At 38.6% G+C, this 17,954-nt stretch overlaps 1 protein-coding gene across 3 annotated transcripts in view; it reads left to right on the top strand.

Annotated features, from left to right (window-relative positions):
• cep76 (centrosomal protein 76) overlaps positions 1-17,954 on the top strand; it is a 180,896-nt gene that overhangs the window by 143,765 nt on the left and 19,177 nt on the right. The window contains exons 1-6 of one of the 3 annotated variants that reach the window (XM_061916567.1): positions 1,841-2,005; positions 7,138-7,511; positions 14,491-14,646; positions 14,781-14,862; positions 16,619-16,843; positions 16,950-17,132. In XM_061916567.1, the coding sequence (XP_061772551.1) occupies positions 7,257-7,511; positions 14,491-14,646; positions 14,781-14,862; positions 16,619-16,843; positions 16,950-17,132 (901 nt within the window). In that variant the 5' untranslated portion in view covers positions 1,841-2,005; positions 7,138-7,256. Of the gene's footprint in view, positions 1-1,840; positions 2,006-7,137; positions 7,512-14,490; positions 14,647-14,780; positions 14,863-16,618; positions 16,844-16,949; positions 17,133-17,954 lie in introns of those variants that run through there. The other 2 variants (XM_061916565.1, XM_061916566.1) reach the window with 2 other exon arrangements.

Genomic DNA, 17,954 nt, shown 5'->3' with positions numbered 1-17,954 from the left:
TCAATTCATGGTACAAATATATACTATCAGCATAATACAGTCATCACACAGGTTAATCATCATAGTATATACATTAAATTATTTACATTATTTACAATCCGGGGGGTGGGATGAAGAGCTTTGGTTGATATCAGTACTTCAGTCATCAACAATTGCATCAACAGAGAAATGTGGACATTGAAAAAGTGTAGGTCTTGCTTAGTGGGATATGTACAGTAAGCAGAGAACATAGTGAGTTCAGATAGCATAAGAACAAGTATATACATTAGAAGTACATTTGAGTTGTTTATAATCCGGGGAGATGGGATGTGAATGGAGGAGGGTATTAGTAAAGTGTTGACGTTGCCTGGAGGTGTTGTTTTAGAGCGCTTTTGAAGGAATATAGAGATGCACTTACTTTTATACCTGTTGGGAGTGCATTCCACATTGATGTGGCATAGAAAGAGAATGAGTTAAGACCTTTGTTAGATCGGAATCTGGGTTTAACGTGGTTTGTGGAGCTCCCCCTGGTGTTGTGGTTATGGCGGTCATTTACGTTAAGGAAGTAGTTTGACTCTCATTCAACCCTTTTTCGATAACGCTTGCACCTCCTGGTACCCCAGCACCTCCAAAACCCTCAAATCTAGACTCCAAACATCCCAGAACAAGCTAGTTCGGTTACTTTTAGACCTCCACCCCAGATCACACCTCAATCCAACCCACTTCTCCAAAGTGGGCTGGCTCAGGGTGGAGGACAGAGTCAAACCACTTGCACTGAGCCTGGTCTATAAAATCCGCTACACCTCCTTGATACCGAAGTACATGTCAAACTACTTCCTTAACATAAATGACCGCCATAACCACAACACCAGGGGGAGCTCCGCAAACCACGTTAAACCCAGATTCCGATCTAACAAAGGTCTTAACTCATTCTCTTTCGATGCCACATCAATGTGGAATGCACTCCCAACAGGTGTAAAAGTAAGTGCATCTCTATATTCCTTCAAAACTGCTCTAAAACAACACCAGGCAACTCCAACCCTTTACTAATACCCTCCTCCATTCACATCCCATCTCCCCGGATTGTAAATAATTCAATATATATACTTGGGCTTCACGGTGGCAGAGGGGTTAGTGCGTCTGCCTCACAATACGAAGGTCCTGCAGTCCTGGGTTCAAATCCAGGCTCGGGATCTTTCTGTGTGGAGTTTGCATGTTCTCACCGTGAATGCGTGGGTTCCCTCCGGGTACTCCGGCTTCCTCCCACTTCCAAAGACATGCACCTGGAGATAGGTTGATTGGCAACACTAAATTGGCCCTAGTGTGTGAATGGGAGTGTGAATGTTGTCTAACTGTGTTGGCCCTGCGATGAGGTGGCGATTTGTCCAGGGTGTACCCCGCCTTCCGCCCGATTGTAGCTGAGATAGGTGCCAGCGCCCCCCGCGACCCCAAAAGGGAATAAGCGGTAGAAATGGATGGATGGATGGATTTATATACTTTGATGATTAACCTGTGTGATGATTATGCTGATAGTATATATTTGTACCATGAATTGATAACATGGACCCCGACTTAAACAAGTTGAAAAACTTTCTCGGGTGTTACCATTTAGTGGTCAATTATACGGAATATGTACTGAACTGTGCAATCTACTAATAAAAGTATCAATCAATCAATCAATCAAAATGCTCCTGCCAAATGAATTGCACTGAGTGGAGCGGATCACCACTCCAAGATGGCGGCCCCGCGTCTACGTCAGCGCCAGTAGGCATTAGCACTCGATGCTGCGTCTACTTATGATATGTCTATGGCGCCCCAACCTGGCCTCAGCAACAAATGCAGCGTTTACTCTATATGTAAGACAGCGCCTCTAAACAAAACACAACGTAGCCATTTGACGTCAAAAAGAAACACCACTTGAAAAGACTCCATACTGTTATTTATGTTTATTGTCGGTAAAGTTTTGAAAACAATTAACACCAAAAGGGTCCTTTTTCAGATCACGTCGCAGACCATGACGAACAAGGTGGCGCGAGGACCGCAGCGAAAGGAGAGACGCGGAACTACCAAACATTTGGAGTGAATTTGGCGGCGGCGAGAGTATCTAAATCTGTTTTGGCGGTTGAGCATAAGCTGTTTTGTGACTGGATCGAGATGGAAGGGGATAGTGACGGGATGTATGAGGATAGTATGGAAATGGATAGGACTAGAGTGGAGAGAGGAAAGAAGGGGAGAGGAGGGAGTGAAGGAAAGGCGAGTACTAAAAGAGTGCATGAAGACGATGAAGAGGTTGATAAGAGGAAAAGGGTTATGATGGATGAATATAAGATAATTTATACATTCAAATCAAACCAAGATATGAATGACATTAGTTTGATGACTCTGGTTAAGGGATTAAAGAAGGACATTGGAGAGGTGGAGATAGCGAAGGTGCTCAGGGACGGACGGCTGTTGATTAAATGCAAAAATGGAGAGCAAAAGAACAAAGCAATGCGATTGCAAAAACTGTGCAACAAAATAATAAAGGAAAAAATCGAAGTGGGAGAACGGAAGGGGGCAAGAGGAGTCGTGACAGGAATCCCAAGAGGAGAAAATTTAGATGATCTGAAAAGAGAAATAAAAGGAGGAACTGTCACTACGATGAAAAGATTGATGGCATTTAGGAACGGTGAAAAGACTGAGAGCGAATCCGTGCTAGTGCAATTTGCAGAGGAGGTCCTACCAGAGAGAATCATGATTGGGTATCTAAGCTTCTATGTTAGAGCTTACGTGCCACCCCCAGTACCTTGTTTCAAGTGCCAACGCTATGGGCACATAGCTAGTGTGTGTCATGCTAAAATGAGATGTGGAAGGTGTGGAGGGGAGCATGAATATGGACAATGTGGAGAAAATGAACAGGTCAAGTGTTGTAATTGTGGCGGGAATCACACAGCAGCGTATGGGGGCTGCATCATAAGAAAACAGGCAACAGAAGTACAGCAAATCAGAGTTGAACGAAATATTACTTATGCAGAGGCAGTTAAAATAAGAAATCAAGAAAGTGCAGAACAGGACAGAAGTGAAAATAGTTCAAGAAATAAAAAACAAGAGGCAGCAAATACAGGAATTTCCATGGATAAACTAGTTGTATTCCTGGCTTATGTAATAAATTGTACAGAACAGGCTAGAAACAAGACTGAGAAAATCAAAATAATTGTCAAAGCAGCAGCAAAGTTTTTAAATTTAAAAGAATTATCCTGGGAACAGGTGCAAGGTGAGCTACAGAGAGTAGACGAGACCGAGTCATGTTACCACAATCCAACGCCATGTTAATTGTTCAGTGGAATGCCAGAAGTCTGATAGCAAACGGACAGGAATTAAAGGGATATATTAATAATATGAAAAATAAACCACATATAATATGTATTCAAGAAACATGGCTGAAGCCAAAATTAAACTTTATAATAAAAGGATATATAACGATACGTAAAGATAGGAATGATGGGCAAGGAGGAGGATGTGCCATATTTATTAAGGAAGATATGCATTATTCAATATTAAAAGTAAAACAAGAACTAGAGATAGTAGGAGTAGAAGTATGGAATAATAAAGAAAGATACAAAGTACTAAACTTCTATAATCCATGCAAGAAATTAGAAATTCACCAACTAGAAACAATAATGGAGCACTGGAGTGGCAATATTATTTGGTGTGGTGACTTTAATGCACATAGCACAATGTGGGGTGAAAGGGATGACTGGAATGGGGATACATTGGAAGCACTTTTGGAGGAAAAAGAACTGGTGTGTGTGAATGATGGGTCGGGAACAAGGTTAGATGTCGTCACGGGTAAAGAAACAGCAATAGATTTAACACTAGTGTCACAAGGGTTAGCAGGAAAGGTGGAGTGGGAAGTAAATAAATACAGCACAATGGGAAGTGATCACTATCCAATCGTCATTCACATAAACATAAATCATAGGACAGAAAGCACTAGGATAGAAGGAAGATGGAAGTATAATCATGGTGACTGGGAGAAATTTAGGGAAATTACCGACATAACTTTAAAGGAAGTAGATATAAATCAAGATATTGAACAATTAAATACAGATATTACAAAGTGCATAATAGAAGCAGCCGAACAGAGCATACCAAGGAATAGTATAGGGAGAAGAAGGAAGATAGTGCCGTGGTGGACACAAGAGTGCACAGATGCAATACAAGAACGGAATAGAGCATTTAGAATATTGAGAAGAACACATAATTTCCAAGACATGATCCAGTATAAAAGGCATCAAGCTAGAGTAAGGTATGTTATTAAAAAAACAAGAAAACACCATTGGAGAACTTTTTGTGAAACACTAAATAGAACTACTCCTTTAAGCCAGGTGTGGGGAATGATCAAGAGAATGTCAGGGCTCAGAAAAGAACATAAAAATCATGTGATGAAAGATGGAATGCGGAGTGTGGTAGGAAATAAAGAAAAAGCAGAACTTTTAGCAAAAACCTTTGTTAAAGTGCACAGTAATGATAATTTGAAAAATGTAGAAAAACAAAAGAGAGAAGAAACAATTAGTGTAAATATTGAGGAAATGAAGGAAGACAACGATAATAGTTTTATCAACACTGTGGATATGACATTTTCTTTGGATGAAATGGTTCGAATTTTAAAAAAAGTTAAAAATACGACGGCAGGGAAAGACCTGGTGAGTTATCAAATGATCAAAAATTTAGGTAGCATCGGCAAAGAAGTGGTCTTGAAATTATATAATAGGATATATGAAGAAGGAAAATTACCAGATGAGTGGAAAACAGCTGTAATAATTCCAATATGCAAGCCAGGGAAAGATCCGGAAGAGGCAGGAAATTATAGGCCGATTGCATTGACCTCAAATTTGGGCAAAGTCATGGAAAAAATGATTAATGAAAGATTAATATATTATTTAGAGTCAAAAGAAATTATAAAAAACTACCAAAGTGGTTTTCGCAAAGCAAGAAGCACAAATGACCCAGCAGTGCAGCTGGAAGAGGAAATTAGAAAGGGACAAATAAATAAAGAAAGTATAATTGCGGTATTTTTTGACATAGAGAAAGCGTATGATATGTTGTGGAAACAGGGGTTGCTGATGAAACTAAATAGGATTGGGATTAGAGGAAGAATGTACAGATGGATAAAAGACTTTTTAACAAGTAGAACATTATTAGTAAAAATAGAAAATGAATATAGTAGAGAATACAAAGTGGAAAATGGGACCCCACAAGGGAGTATAATAAGTCCAGTACTATTTTCCATCATGATAAATGAAGTTTTTAGTGAAGTGGAAGGGTTAGTGGAGGTGGCATTGTTTGCTGATGATGGAGTGATGTGGAAGAGAGGTAGAAATACAAATTATATAGAAAAGAAGATTCAAAAAGCGGTAAATAATGTTCAAGACTGGGGGACGGCTTGGGGTTTAAGATTCTCTGTTGGAAAGACAAAAGTCATACATTTTACGAAGAGGAAAATACAAAACAAGCTCCAAATAAAACTCTATGGAGAAAACATAGAAGAAGTACAAGTTTTTAAATATTTAGGAATATGGTTTGATAAAAATATTAACTGGTCAACCCACATCAGCAAGATAATGGAGAAAAGTAAAAAGGTGTTAAATATAATGAGGGCTTTGAGGGGTAAAGATTGGGGGGCTGATAGGTTAACATTGAAAACAATATATATCACTTTAATTCGGTCTGTTATCGACTACGGATGCATTATTTATCAATCTGCTTCAAAAACTCTACTTGAGAAAATAGACCCGATCCAGTCGCAGGCGTTAAGATTATGTTGTGGAGCTACTAAATCTACTCCAGTGGCAGCATTACAAGTAGAAATGAATGAAAAACCTTTGGACATGAGGAGAGATCAACTCTCAGCAGTTTATTGGGCAAACTTAAAAGGATCCAAGCAAGGACATCCAACCCGTCAAGTGCTAATAAATTGCCAAGAAAAAGGGAAGAAAAAAATGAATAGTTTTGGGTGGATAATAGGAGATATATGTAAAAAAACACAAATTGACAATATTAAAGTGAGCCCTACAGTACCAATTCCTGCAATACCACCGTGGATGTATGAAAACCCAAAGGTAGACATGCAGTTACTGAAGAATAGACATTTAAATAGTTACCAAATAGAACAACGGATTGAGGAAATGTTTTTTGATAATATTATGATATACACAGATGCATCAAAAACTATAAATAGTAAAGTAGGAGCTGCTGCAGTTATCCCACAGAGAAATATAGTGTTGAATAAAAGAATTAGTGATAAACTATCTGTTTTTACGGGGGAATTGGTAGCAATTTATATGGCAGTTAACTGGATAGAGGAAAACAAAGCTAGGAAAGTAGTCGTGTGCTCGGACTCCAGCAGTGCATTGACGAGCATAAAAAACATAGCATCAGAAACAAGACTAGATATAGTTTATGAAATAGTTCAGGCAATCTACAGAATAAATAAAGCGGGAGGTGTGGTAACATTTCTCTGGGTTCCTGCTCATGTAGGAGTTGAGGGAAATGAGTTAGCTGATAGATACGCAAAACAAGCAACCACTAAAACAGAAGTAAACATGGAGATTAAGCACAGTAAAGAAGAAGTGAAGAGCATAATTAAGATAGAACACAATAAAAAGTGGCAGGATAATTGGAATAAGGAAACAAAAGGTAGAGAGTTTTACAAAGTCCAGAGGAAAGTAGGTGTAATGAGAGGAGGGGGTAGAAATAGGAAGGAAGAAGACATTATGACTAGAATGAGATTAGGGCATACATATCTAAATAGTTCACTAAAATTGATAGGCAAACATACTACAGGGCTGTGTGATTTTTGCCACCAGATAGAAAATGTTGACCATGTCTTAATACAATGTAGGAAATATAATAGAGAAAGAGAAATACTGGAAAATAAGTTAGCAAAAGAAAATATTAGGTTAGAAGTGGGAGATATATTAGGATTGCATTCAGAAAACATAGGATATAAAGCAATATACACATATTTAAAAAACACTGGGTTAAGTAAAAGAATATAGAGTAGGGATCCACCTCGGTCCACACTCCATTACAGTAGGTGGCGGTAATGCACACCAGAAGGTTGCTTGCCAACCGCCATAAAAACAAAAGAAGAAGAAGAAGAACATGACGAACAAGTGACCTACTCATAGTCCTGAGTAAATAATATTATACGATGTTTTAATCATAAATTCTTCAAAAGGGAATTTTTGGTTGTTTCCCGTTACGATTCGTCGTTACTTATAATTAAAACATATATGTTAAAGTTTTGGAAAAGTCAGGCATATCCAAAGACACCTTCCTGCTGCCGACTGTTTGAACTGCAAGTTTGTCTCGGCGTGGTTTTGTTTCCACAGACGCCACTTTGTCACACTGCAAATACAGCTTTTACATTTAAAAAGTGGGCTGCCATTAACGGACTGTCATCTAACCCGAGCCCGGCCGCGGTTATGTCTCTTTCTCCGGAGAAGGCCTCCGAGCTGAAGCAAATCATTCACCAGCATTTGATGAAGGTGAATAACACATAACTGTCGTCTCTGAGTGTCGTGTATTTAGTTCTAAACTCTGTTTACCATAAACTTTTATGTATTTACAGCAAGAAATAGCTAAAACCTATTGTGTGCATCAGTTGTGATCAAAAGTTGACATACATTTGTAAAGAACATAATGTCATGGCTGTCTAAAGCAGTGTTTTTCAACCACTGTGCCGCGGCACACTGATATGCCTTGGGATACAGTCTGGTGTGCCGTGGGAGATGGTCTAATTTCACCTATTTGGGTTCAAACTATTTTTAGCAAATTAGTAATTATAGTCTGCCAATTATGTGTTGTTGTTGAGTGTCGGTGTTACCAAGAGCGGATTTTTTCAACGCAAAAAATGTGCTTTGGATCAAAAAAAGGTTGAAAAACACTGGTCTAAAGTTTCCATTAATTTCTGCAACTCTTATTATTGTGATAGGGTGATTGGAGCACATACTTGTTGTTCTTAAAAAAAAAAACATTCATGAAATGTGGTTATTTTATGAATTTATTATGGTCTAATTTCACCTATTTGGGTTCAAAATATTTTTTGCAAATTAGTAATTATAATCAGCCAATTATGTGTTGTTGTTGAGTGTTGGTGTTATCAAGAGCTCGGGCAAAGTAAACGTGTAATACTCTTCCTTATCAGTAGGCGGCAGCCGGTGCTAATCGCTTTGTAGATAGAAAATGGATGGATGGATATCGGAAACAGCGGGAGGCAGCATGCAGGTCAAATTGTATCTAATGATTAAACCAAAAATAAACAAAAGGTGTGTGCCACTAAGAAAAGGCATTGAAGCTTAAGGAAGAATATGCAGAACGAGACTAAAACTAAACTGGCTACAAAGTAAACAAAAACAGAATGCTGGACGACAGCAAAGACTTTTACCGTGGAGCAGAGACGGTGTCCACAAATTACACCCGAACGTGACATGACAATCAACAATGTCCACACAGAGAAGGATAACAACAACTTCACTATTCTTGATTGCTAAAACAAAGTAGATGCGGGAAATATCGCTCAAAGGAAGAAATGAAACTGCTACAGGAAAATACCAAAAAAAGAGACAAAGCCACCAAAATAGCAGCGCAAGACAAGAACTAAAACACTACACACAGGAAAACGGCAAACAATTAAAAAAAAGTCACGGCGTGATGTGACAGGTCGTGATAGTACACCTTCTTTGAGACAAGAGCTATACTGATGCGTGCTTGGTTATGGTTTAACGTCATATCCAGCAATTGCAACAAAAACGTTTTACTGTCAACTGAGTTTCGTGTTTTATTGATTTCTGCTGGTGGTGTGCCTTCGGATTTTTTCAACCAACGCAAAAAATGTGCTTTGGATCAAAAAAGGTCGAAAAACACTGTTCTAAAGTTTCCAGTAATTTCTGCAACTCTTATTATTGTGATAGGGTGATTGGAGCACATACTTGTTCACAAAAAAAACATTCATAAAATGTGGTTATTTTATGAATTTATTATGGGTCTACTGAAAATTTGACCAAATCCGCTGGGTCAAAAGTATACAAAATTTCAGCTGTTTGGCCACGATACCTAGCAATATGTTTGGAGGAGAAAAGTTGAGGCCTTTTAATCCCAGCAACACCATACCTACCGTCAAGCATGGTGGTGGTAGTTAAGGCTGGGCGATATATCTATATACGATATAAATCGCGGGTTTGTCTCTGTGCGATATAGAAAATGACTATATCGTAATATTCGAGTGGACGTTCTCGCGCAGTGGTTTTTTTAGCTGCGGGCATTACACTAGGCCAGGGGTAGGGAACCTATGGCTCTAGAGCCAGATGTGGCTCTTTTGATGACTGCATCTGGCCCTCGGATAAATCTGAGCTGACGCTGCTTAACACGATAAGTAATGACTAATTCCACTTGTAATCAAAATGTTAAAAATAACGTTAAAAATATTAAACATGCTCATGCATTTGAATCCATCCATCCTTTTTTCTACCGCACCTGTTCAAGAAATTGCATGATTTATTTATTATTGTTTTTTTTTAGGGCTTGCCCTCCTTGGGGGTTCTTCAGACCACCAAGCACCGACATGAAAGCCTTTTTCAGGGTTACGATATATTTTTTTTAATTTTTCAACAAGTCTCTCAGTTACTTTCCAGCAATTGTCTTTTTCTCTTTTGTTCTCGCTCGCGCTCTGGCTCCAGTTCTAACCCTGTCTATCATCCCGGCTGCTGCTTATAACAGAGCGACAGGTGATAAGATAACAAGGCCTAAGTGGGCCATGTACACACCTGTCGCTGATATCGAGACCGGTCCTGGCACACCCGCTTTGCTGCAGGCCCGCAAGCCACGCCCCTCCACAGTTAGCTTCAGAATATCAACGTATTACAAAAAATACAAGCCCTGTTATACTCTAGTAATGTTGGTCTTACTTAAAAATGCACGCGTTTAGTTGTGTTCAGTGTTGAAAAAAAAATGATATGGCTCTTACGGAAAATACATTTTTTAAATATTTGGATTCTTGGGTCTCTCAGCCAAAAACGTTCCCGACCCCTGCACTAGGCTCTCCTCGCTCTTTCCTGTGTCTCCTTCTCACAGACAAGCAGGCGCACATTTTTACACACGTCACACACTGTCAGGTCATACGTCACATACGTATACGCCCTCGACCAGCAGAGAGGCAGCGGCGTGGCTAACGTTTGCTGTGATGCTAGCAGGTTGTTGCGAGAGAAAGAAGGTGCGAATCTGGTAACAAATGAAGGAAGAATTAATTCCCAAGAAAAACAGCACAGGGTCCATCGTCTGGCGGTGGTTCGGCTTCAAGCGGGAATATGTCGAATTGTGTGGAGCACAAGCGTTGCTACCAAAAATAGCATTACTGCTAATATGTAGCATCATTTGAAAAGTCACCTGCTAATAACTTTAATAAATACAGTTTTCTTTCAATTGACTTAGTTGAGATTTTCTTCTCTGCATGAAAGTTTAAAAGTAGCATATATTAGTGCAGTATGAACAAGAATGTTTTAATGTATACACAGAATCATCATACTGCTGTGATTATATGTATCAAGTGTTCATTCAAGGCTAAGGCAAAATAGCGAGAAATACAGTGGGGCAAAAAAGTATTTAGTCAGCCAGCGATTGTGCAAGTTCTCCCACTTCAAATGATGACAGAGGTCTGTAATTGTCATCATAGGTACACTTCAACTGTGAGAGACAGAATGTGAAAAAAAAATCCAGGAATTCACATTCTAGGAATTTTAAATAATTTATTTGTAAATGATGGTGGAAAATAAGTATTTGGTCAACCATTCAAAGCTCTCACTGATGGAAGGAGGTTTTGGCTCCAAATCTCAGGATACATGGCCCCATTCATTCTTTCCTTAACACGGATCAATCGTCCTGTCCCCTTAGCAGAAAAACAGCCCCAAAGCATGATGTTTCCACCCCCATGCTTCACAGTAGGTATAGTGTTCTTGGTATTCAGTATTCCTCTTCCTCCAAACACGACGAGTTGAGTTTATACCAAAATGGATACATGGATGATACAGCAGAGGATTGGGAGAATGTCATGTGGTCACATGAAACCAAAATAGAATTTAGTATACTTTTGACCTAGCAGATTTGGACACATTTTCAGTTGACCCATAATAAATTCATAAAAGAGCCAAACTTCATGAATGTGTTTTGCGACCAACAAGTATGTGCTCCAATCGCTCTATTACATGAAATTAAGAGTTGTAGAAATGATTGAAAACCCAAGATAGCCATGAGATTATGTTCTTTACAAGTGCATGTCAACTTTTGATCGCAGCTGTTTGTCAACTCATTTATGTTATGACTATTGTTTCATCAGCTATTTGCCCAAATTAGTCAGCTGATGAGTGAATTTTCACTACAGTTTCAGTTTATTTCAAATATGCATACCATATAATGTATTGCATCAAACAATTCCAGTCGTTTCATTCCAGCACATCTGAAAAGGAGTAGGAAGAAGCAGAGCTTATTTAATCCTACCCATTTTCATAACATAGCAATTTTATCCAATTTCCTTTTTCTCTGTAATAGAACAGTGAACAAATAAATAATACAAAAATAATATACTATAGTAAGCAAACAAATATTAAACACATAAATAATGTTTGTCTGAAGAAAAAAAAAGGGTTCAAGATGTTCATCATTCTTGTTCTGTGTACTTTGTGAACACTTGTAGTTTGAACAGTCTCTTAAACTGAATCATATTGGTGTTTTGTTTGATTTATTTGGTTAATCCATTCCATAATTGAATTCCACATACTGATATGCTAAAGGTTTTAAGTGTTGTACGAGCATACAAATGTTTTAAATGAGATATTCCTCTAAGGTTATATTTCTCCTCTTTTGTTGAGAAGAATTGTTGTACATTCTTGGGTAGCAGGTTATAGTTTTCTTTGAAATTGTTAAATTTCTTAATTGTGATTTAATAAATAAAGGGTTTGTATGTTCTCTATATCCAACATTATGTATTATAATTCATTTTTGTAACAGTTAGTGAGTGAAGGGCACATTTGTAGTTGTTTCCCCATATTTCTGCACAATAACTCAGATATGATAACACAAGCGAACAGTAGAGAATATGAAGGGATTTTTGGTAGAAAAAATGTTTTGCTTTATTCCTTATTGATGTGTTTCTTGCTACTTTATGTTGTATATTTTTTACATTAGATTTCCAAATAATTGAATCATGTATTATTACACCCAAAAGTGTGTTTTCTTTTACCCTTTCAATATTTACTCCGTCCATCTGTATTTGTGTTTGACTTTCTCTTCTACTGTTACCAAATAGCATTATTTTAGTTTTACTGAGATTCACAGATATGTTTTTGTCAAACTATCTTTTTAATTTGTTCATTTATTTTGTTATTATTAGTATTATCTTCTTTGTGTTCGCTCATGTATACGTTTTCTCCAGGTGGCTTGTGTATATTGTGACAATACCAGGAATCACGGATATTTCTAATTATTTGTGTAAAGATGGGGCTTAAGGGTCATGCATAGTTTTCACACTCACCATTATTGATTTTGGCGACTTTGCTCGTGACCATGAGCAAAATGACAAGTTGCTCCTCCAGAATACTGGCGGCAGAATACAGCTCCAGACTTGAGAAACTGATCAGGCGGGCCGGTTTTACAATGGGAATGAAACTGGACTCACTGGTGAGGGTGGCAGAGAAGAGGACTGTGGACAAACTAGTGAGCATCCTGGATGATGCCAGTCACCCTCTGCATAGCGTTATCAGTAGCCAGAGGAGCCTGTTCAGTTCTAGACTGCTTCATCCAAAGTGCAGGACTAATAGACTCAAAAACTCCTTTGTCCCACACACCATTAGACCGTACAACTCCTCTTTGGGACGGGGGACGGGGGGTATTAGGATGACAGGGGATGCAAAACAATAACAGTGCAATACGTTTTCATAACATGGTCACTACTGCCTACTTTGTCTTGTTATATTCTTATTTTACTGTTATATTGTTATTCCCATTGTTTTTATTCTTTTTGTAATATTTCTCTATTTTGTTTCCTTTTAAACCCCCATTATTTATTTTTTACTTTTTTCTTTAAATTGATCTCAACTCTGTACACTGCTGCTGGAATTTTAATTTTCCTGAAGGAATCAATAACGTACTATCTATCTATCTATCTATCCATCTATCTTATGATCAAGTTCAGTGGTTCTTAAACTTGTTTCACCATGTGTCACCTTAGGAAAAACTTGGCTCTTCAAGTACCACCATAGTGACCAGCATTTAAAATACAGTAGGGTAGTAGGCCTAAGCATTCATTGAAAACAAAGCAGATATTTTATTTAACAAGTATACCGTATTTTTCGGACTACAAGTCGCATTTTTTTTTCATAGTTTGGCCGGGGTTGCAACTTATACTCAGGATCGACTTATGTGTGAAAAGATGAACACATTACCGTAAAATATCAAATAATATATTTTAGCTCATTCACGTAAGAGACTAGCCGTATAAGATTTCATCGGATTTAGCATTTAGGAGTGACAGATTGTTTGTTAAACGTATAGCACGTTTAAATGTTATAGTTATTTGAATGACTCTTACCATAATATGTTAGGTTAACATAGCAGGCACCTTCTCAGTTGGTTATTTATGCCTCATATAACGTACACTTATTCAGCCTGTTGTTCACTATTCTTTATTTATTTTAAATTGCCTTTCAAATGTCTATTCTTGGTGTTGGGTGTTATCAAATAAATTTCCCCCAAAAATGCGACTTATACTCCACGGCGACTTATATATGTTTTTTTCCTTCTTTATTATGCAATTTCAGCAGGTGCGACTTATACTCCGAAAAGTACGGTATTTAATATTTTTGTCCACAGTAACATTACACATAATGCACAAACATCATCAACAATGTATGTACAATACATATTTAGAGCCTCTCTTTGGCATACCACTCGATGGAGCCCGCATACCAGTAGTGGTACATGTACCACTGATCTAGTTATCTTATTACTGTTACATTTTGAAGGGTGTTCCCTTTCCAAATGACCTACACAGAACTTTAAACAGCAAAGGAGGATTATAATGCCGATAATAGTCGCAATGTTCCGTTTTCTCGACTATTTTTTGGAACCTTGGAGACATCATGCCTAGTCGGTGTGTTGTCGGAGGGTGTAACAACACTAACAGGGAGGGATTCAAGTTGCACCACTGGCAAGAAATCTTCCGCCAGACCCCCATTGAATGTACCAAAGTGTCTTCACATTTGAGTGGTACATGTACCACTGATCTAGTTATCTTATTACTGTTACATTTTGAAGGGCAGGGTGTGTTCCCTTTCCAAATGACCTACACAGAACTTTAAACAGCAAAAGAAGGATTATAAAGCCGATAATAGTCGCAATGTCCTTTTTTTGTGACAGCAAGAGTGAAGGGAGTAGACCGTAATATTTTTTTTCCCTTTTCTGCTCTCTGCATATCAGATGGATATCCATGGAAAAATCCGTGAGGTGCTGTCTGAGACTTTGATGGAGGGTCACGGTCCGGCACAAAGAGTCCTGTCTGAGGACGACTTCCTCAATGCGCTGCAGCGCCGGGGCATTATTGATGACGTGATGAAGGACATACGCTTATCACAGGTTGCTTTAAAAAAAATCTTACCTGTTATTTCGATAATGAAACTAGTCATTGTATTCCTCTGATGATTGACAGAAAGAAGCTTTTTATTGTATGGATTATTTGACTAAAGTAACTAATATCTTTGTTTTTTCAGAAACACTCTCACGGAGACACAGAATCTCCTTCAAAAGGTGTCCCTCTTTTGACAGACAAACAGAACATCCAGATGACAAAAAGTAAGAAATACTGCTACTAAATCTGTAACAAGCAGCGTAATGGCTAATATCTCATTGTGACATTTTTATGTACTGTTACTGTGTAATTCAAAACATTTGTACGCACGTAAAACACTTAGGACCTTCAGTATATCAGTATGTGGAATTAAATTATGGAATGAATTAAGCAAATAAATCAAACAATGTACCAATATGATCCACTTCATGTAACCCTTCAAACTTAAAGGGGAACATTATCACCAAACCTATGTAAGCGTCAATATATACCTTGATGTTGCAGAAAAAAGACCATGTATTTTTTTAACCAATTTCCGAACTCTAAATGGGTGAATTTTGGCAAATTAAACGCCTTTCTGTTTATCGGTCTTTTAGCGATGACGTCAGAACGTGACGTCACCGAGGTAACACACCCGCCATATTCATTTTCACATTACAAACACCGGGTCTCAGCTCTGTCATGTTCCGTTTTTTCGACTATTTTTTGGAACCTTGGAGACATCATGCCTCGTGGGTCCGTTGTCGGAGGGTGTAACAACACTAACAGGGAGGGATTCAAGTTGCACCACTGGCAAGAAATCTGCCGCCAGACCCACATTGAATGTACCAGAGTGTCTTCACATTTGACCGGCGATGCTAAGACAGACATGGCACAGAGATGTATGGATAACCTGCAGATGCATTTGCAACCATTAAGTCAACGAAATCACAAAGGTGAGTTTTGTTGATGTTGTTGACTTATGTGCTAATCAGACATATTTGGTCGCGGCATGACTACCAGCTAATCAATGCTAACATGCTAAGCTAATCGATGCTAACTTGCTATTTACGCTGGCTGTATGTACATTTGAAACCAGATACCCACATTTAATGCGAAACAAACACTTACCAATCGACGGATTTCGGTGCTCCAGTGTCACAAGATGCGAAATTCTTGATCGTTTGGTCCGCACATTTTACTGGCGATGCTAATAAGGCAGCCATGCTATGGGCCACTTCATTAGGTACACCCACACTATGGCCGAATAGCGTCAATAGCTATTCGCTCAATAGCTTCAATTTCTTCTTCAATTTCGTTTTCGCTATCTGCCTCCATACTCCGACCATCTGTTTCAATACATTCGTAATCTGTTGAATCGCTTAAACCGCTGAAATCCGAGCTAATGTCGCTATATCATGCTGTGGTAACCGCCATGTTGTTTGTATTTTCAGCCCTGTATGACGTCACAGGGAAATGGATAGTGGTTTCGAAGATAGCGAAAATAAGGCACTTTAAAGCTTTATTTAGGGATATTCCGGGGCCGGTAAAATTTTGAAAAAAACTTCAAAAAATACACCAAGCAACTGGGAACTGATTTTTATTGTTTTTAACCCTTTTGAAATTGTGATAATGTTCCCCTTTAAAGTATTTACAAAGTACAAAGAACCATGATAAACATTCAGAATTTATTTCAACCATTCATTAATTTTCTAGATGATTTTATTCACTTCACCATATGAAATTACTTCACTATTATATCTTTATTTTAAATATTATCAGTTATGGAGTATGTTGTGAATAAATTCAGAAAAGGAAGTGAACAAACGCTTTAGCAAATGCTATGTAAAGGAAAAGTGTTAGGATTAAATAAGCTCTGCTTCTTCCTACTCCTTTTCGAACATGTTGAACAGAAAAAACGGAAATTGTGATGTATAATGTTGTATGCATGCATGTTCGAAATAAACACAAATTCAACTCAACTGTCTTCTGTTCTTGTAGCCAGTATCGACCCGTCCAGACGTTACTTGTATCTGAAAGTGCTTGGTGGTAAGGCCTTCTTGGAGCACCTCCAGGAGCCAGAGCCTTTACCTGGTCAGGTGTGCTCCACGTTCACGTTATTCCTGCACTTCAGAAATCAGAGGTTTCACTCCAAGCCGGTACCGTGTGCTTGTGAACCTGACCTGCAAGAGGGTTTCCTCTTCCATATCCACACAGATGGCGCAGGTACACAGACACGAGCCCTGTTGTCACATGTTTGAGTTGTTTGCGTTCAAATCCAGCAGTAAATGCATAAACACAATTCTGAAATTACATTTTGGTTTTGCCCTAGAAAGCAATAAGATGGCAGATGCAACAACGATGCTGTCCATTCGCGACCCAATTCACTTGGTGCTGATCAAGACTGACACCTCCAGCGAGACGACGCTGGTGTCTTCCTACTTGTTGGACTGGAGGACAGTCCTTAGCTCACCTTCTGGGAAGACCAGCTTGGCTGTAGAGTTGATGGGAGTGGGTGAGAAATTTTCTGTGCTGTGTAGATAACCTGGGAAAATAGATTTCAACTACCATATTTTCCGGACCATAGGGCGCACCGGATTATAAGACGCACTGCCGATGAATGGTCTATTTTTATTTTTTGTCATATATTGGGCGCACTGGATTATAGGGCGCGTTAAAGGAGTCATATTATTATTATTATTTTTTTTTTAAACACTTTCTTGTGGTCTCCATAACATGTGATGGTGGTTCTTTGGTCAAAATGTTGCATCTTTAAGCCACTTTCTGACAGCCGCTTCCAGATGCGCCGTTTTGTGGGTGGTCTTATTTACGTGGCTCACTTTCTACAGCGTCTTCTCCCCGTCATCTTTGTTGTAGCGGTGTAGCGTGCAAGGACGGGAGTGGAAGAAGTATCAAAGGTGGCGCTAACTGTTTTAATGACATTCCGACTTTACTTAAATCAATAACGGAGCAGCATCTCCTCATCCGGAAACGAGTGATTTCACCACAACTAGTGTGTGTGTGACTATCAGTGGTACTTTAACTTTAACCACACCGGAAATGTGTCCCGTCGAAAAAAAACGTCCAACCGGAACTCTAATAACTAAAGTTCCTTGGGTGAATAATGTAAACTCACTACACCGGTATGTTTCAGTGCTTTCATGGCTAGTTTACTGACCGAAATAAGTAAGAACTTTACACTACTTTATATTAGAAATGGCAACAACGAAGGATAAATGTCCCATAACAAGAAGATAAGCTTCTTCTTTTATAACGACTACTTCGTCGGCGCGTACGCTCGCAACTTATCAGGATTTACACTGATCCCGAATACAGA

Source organism: Nerophis ophidion, linkage group LG11 (assembly GCF_033978795.1).
Source record: "Nerophis ophidion isolate RoL-2023_Sa linkage group LG11, RoL_Noph_v1.0, whole genome shotgun sequence".
In the NCBI taxonomy this organism is placed as follows: domain Eukaryota; kingdom Metazoa; phylum Chordata; class Actinopteri; order Syngnathiformes; family Syngnathidae; genus Nerophis; species Nerophis ophidion.
Note: the sequence above shows the minus strand (reverse complement) of the source record. Positions and strands in the feature narration are given on the sequence as shown.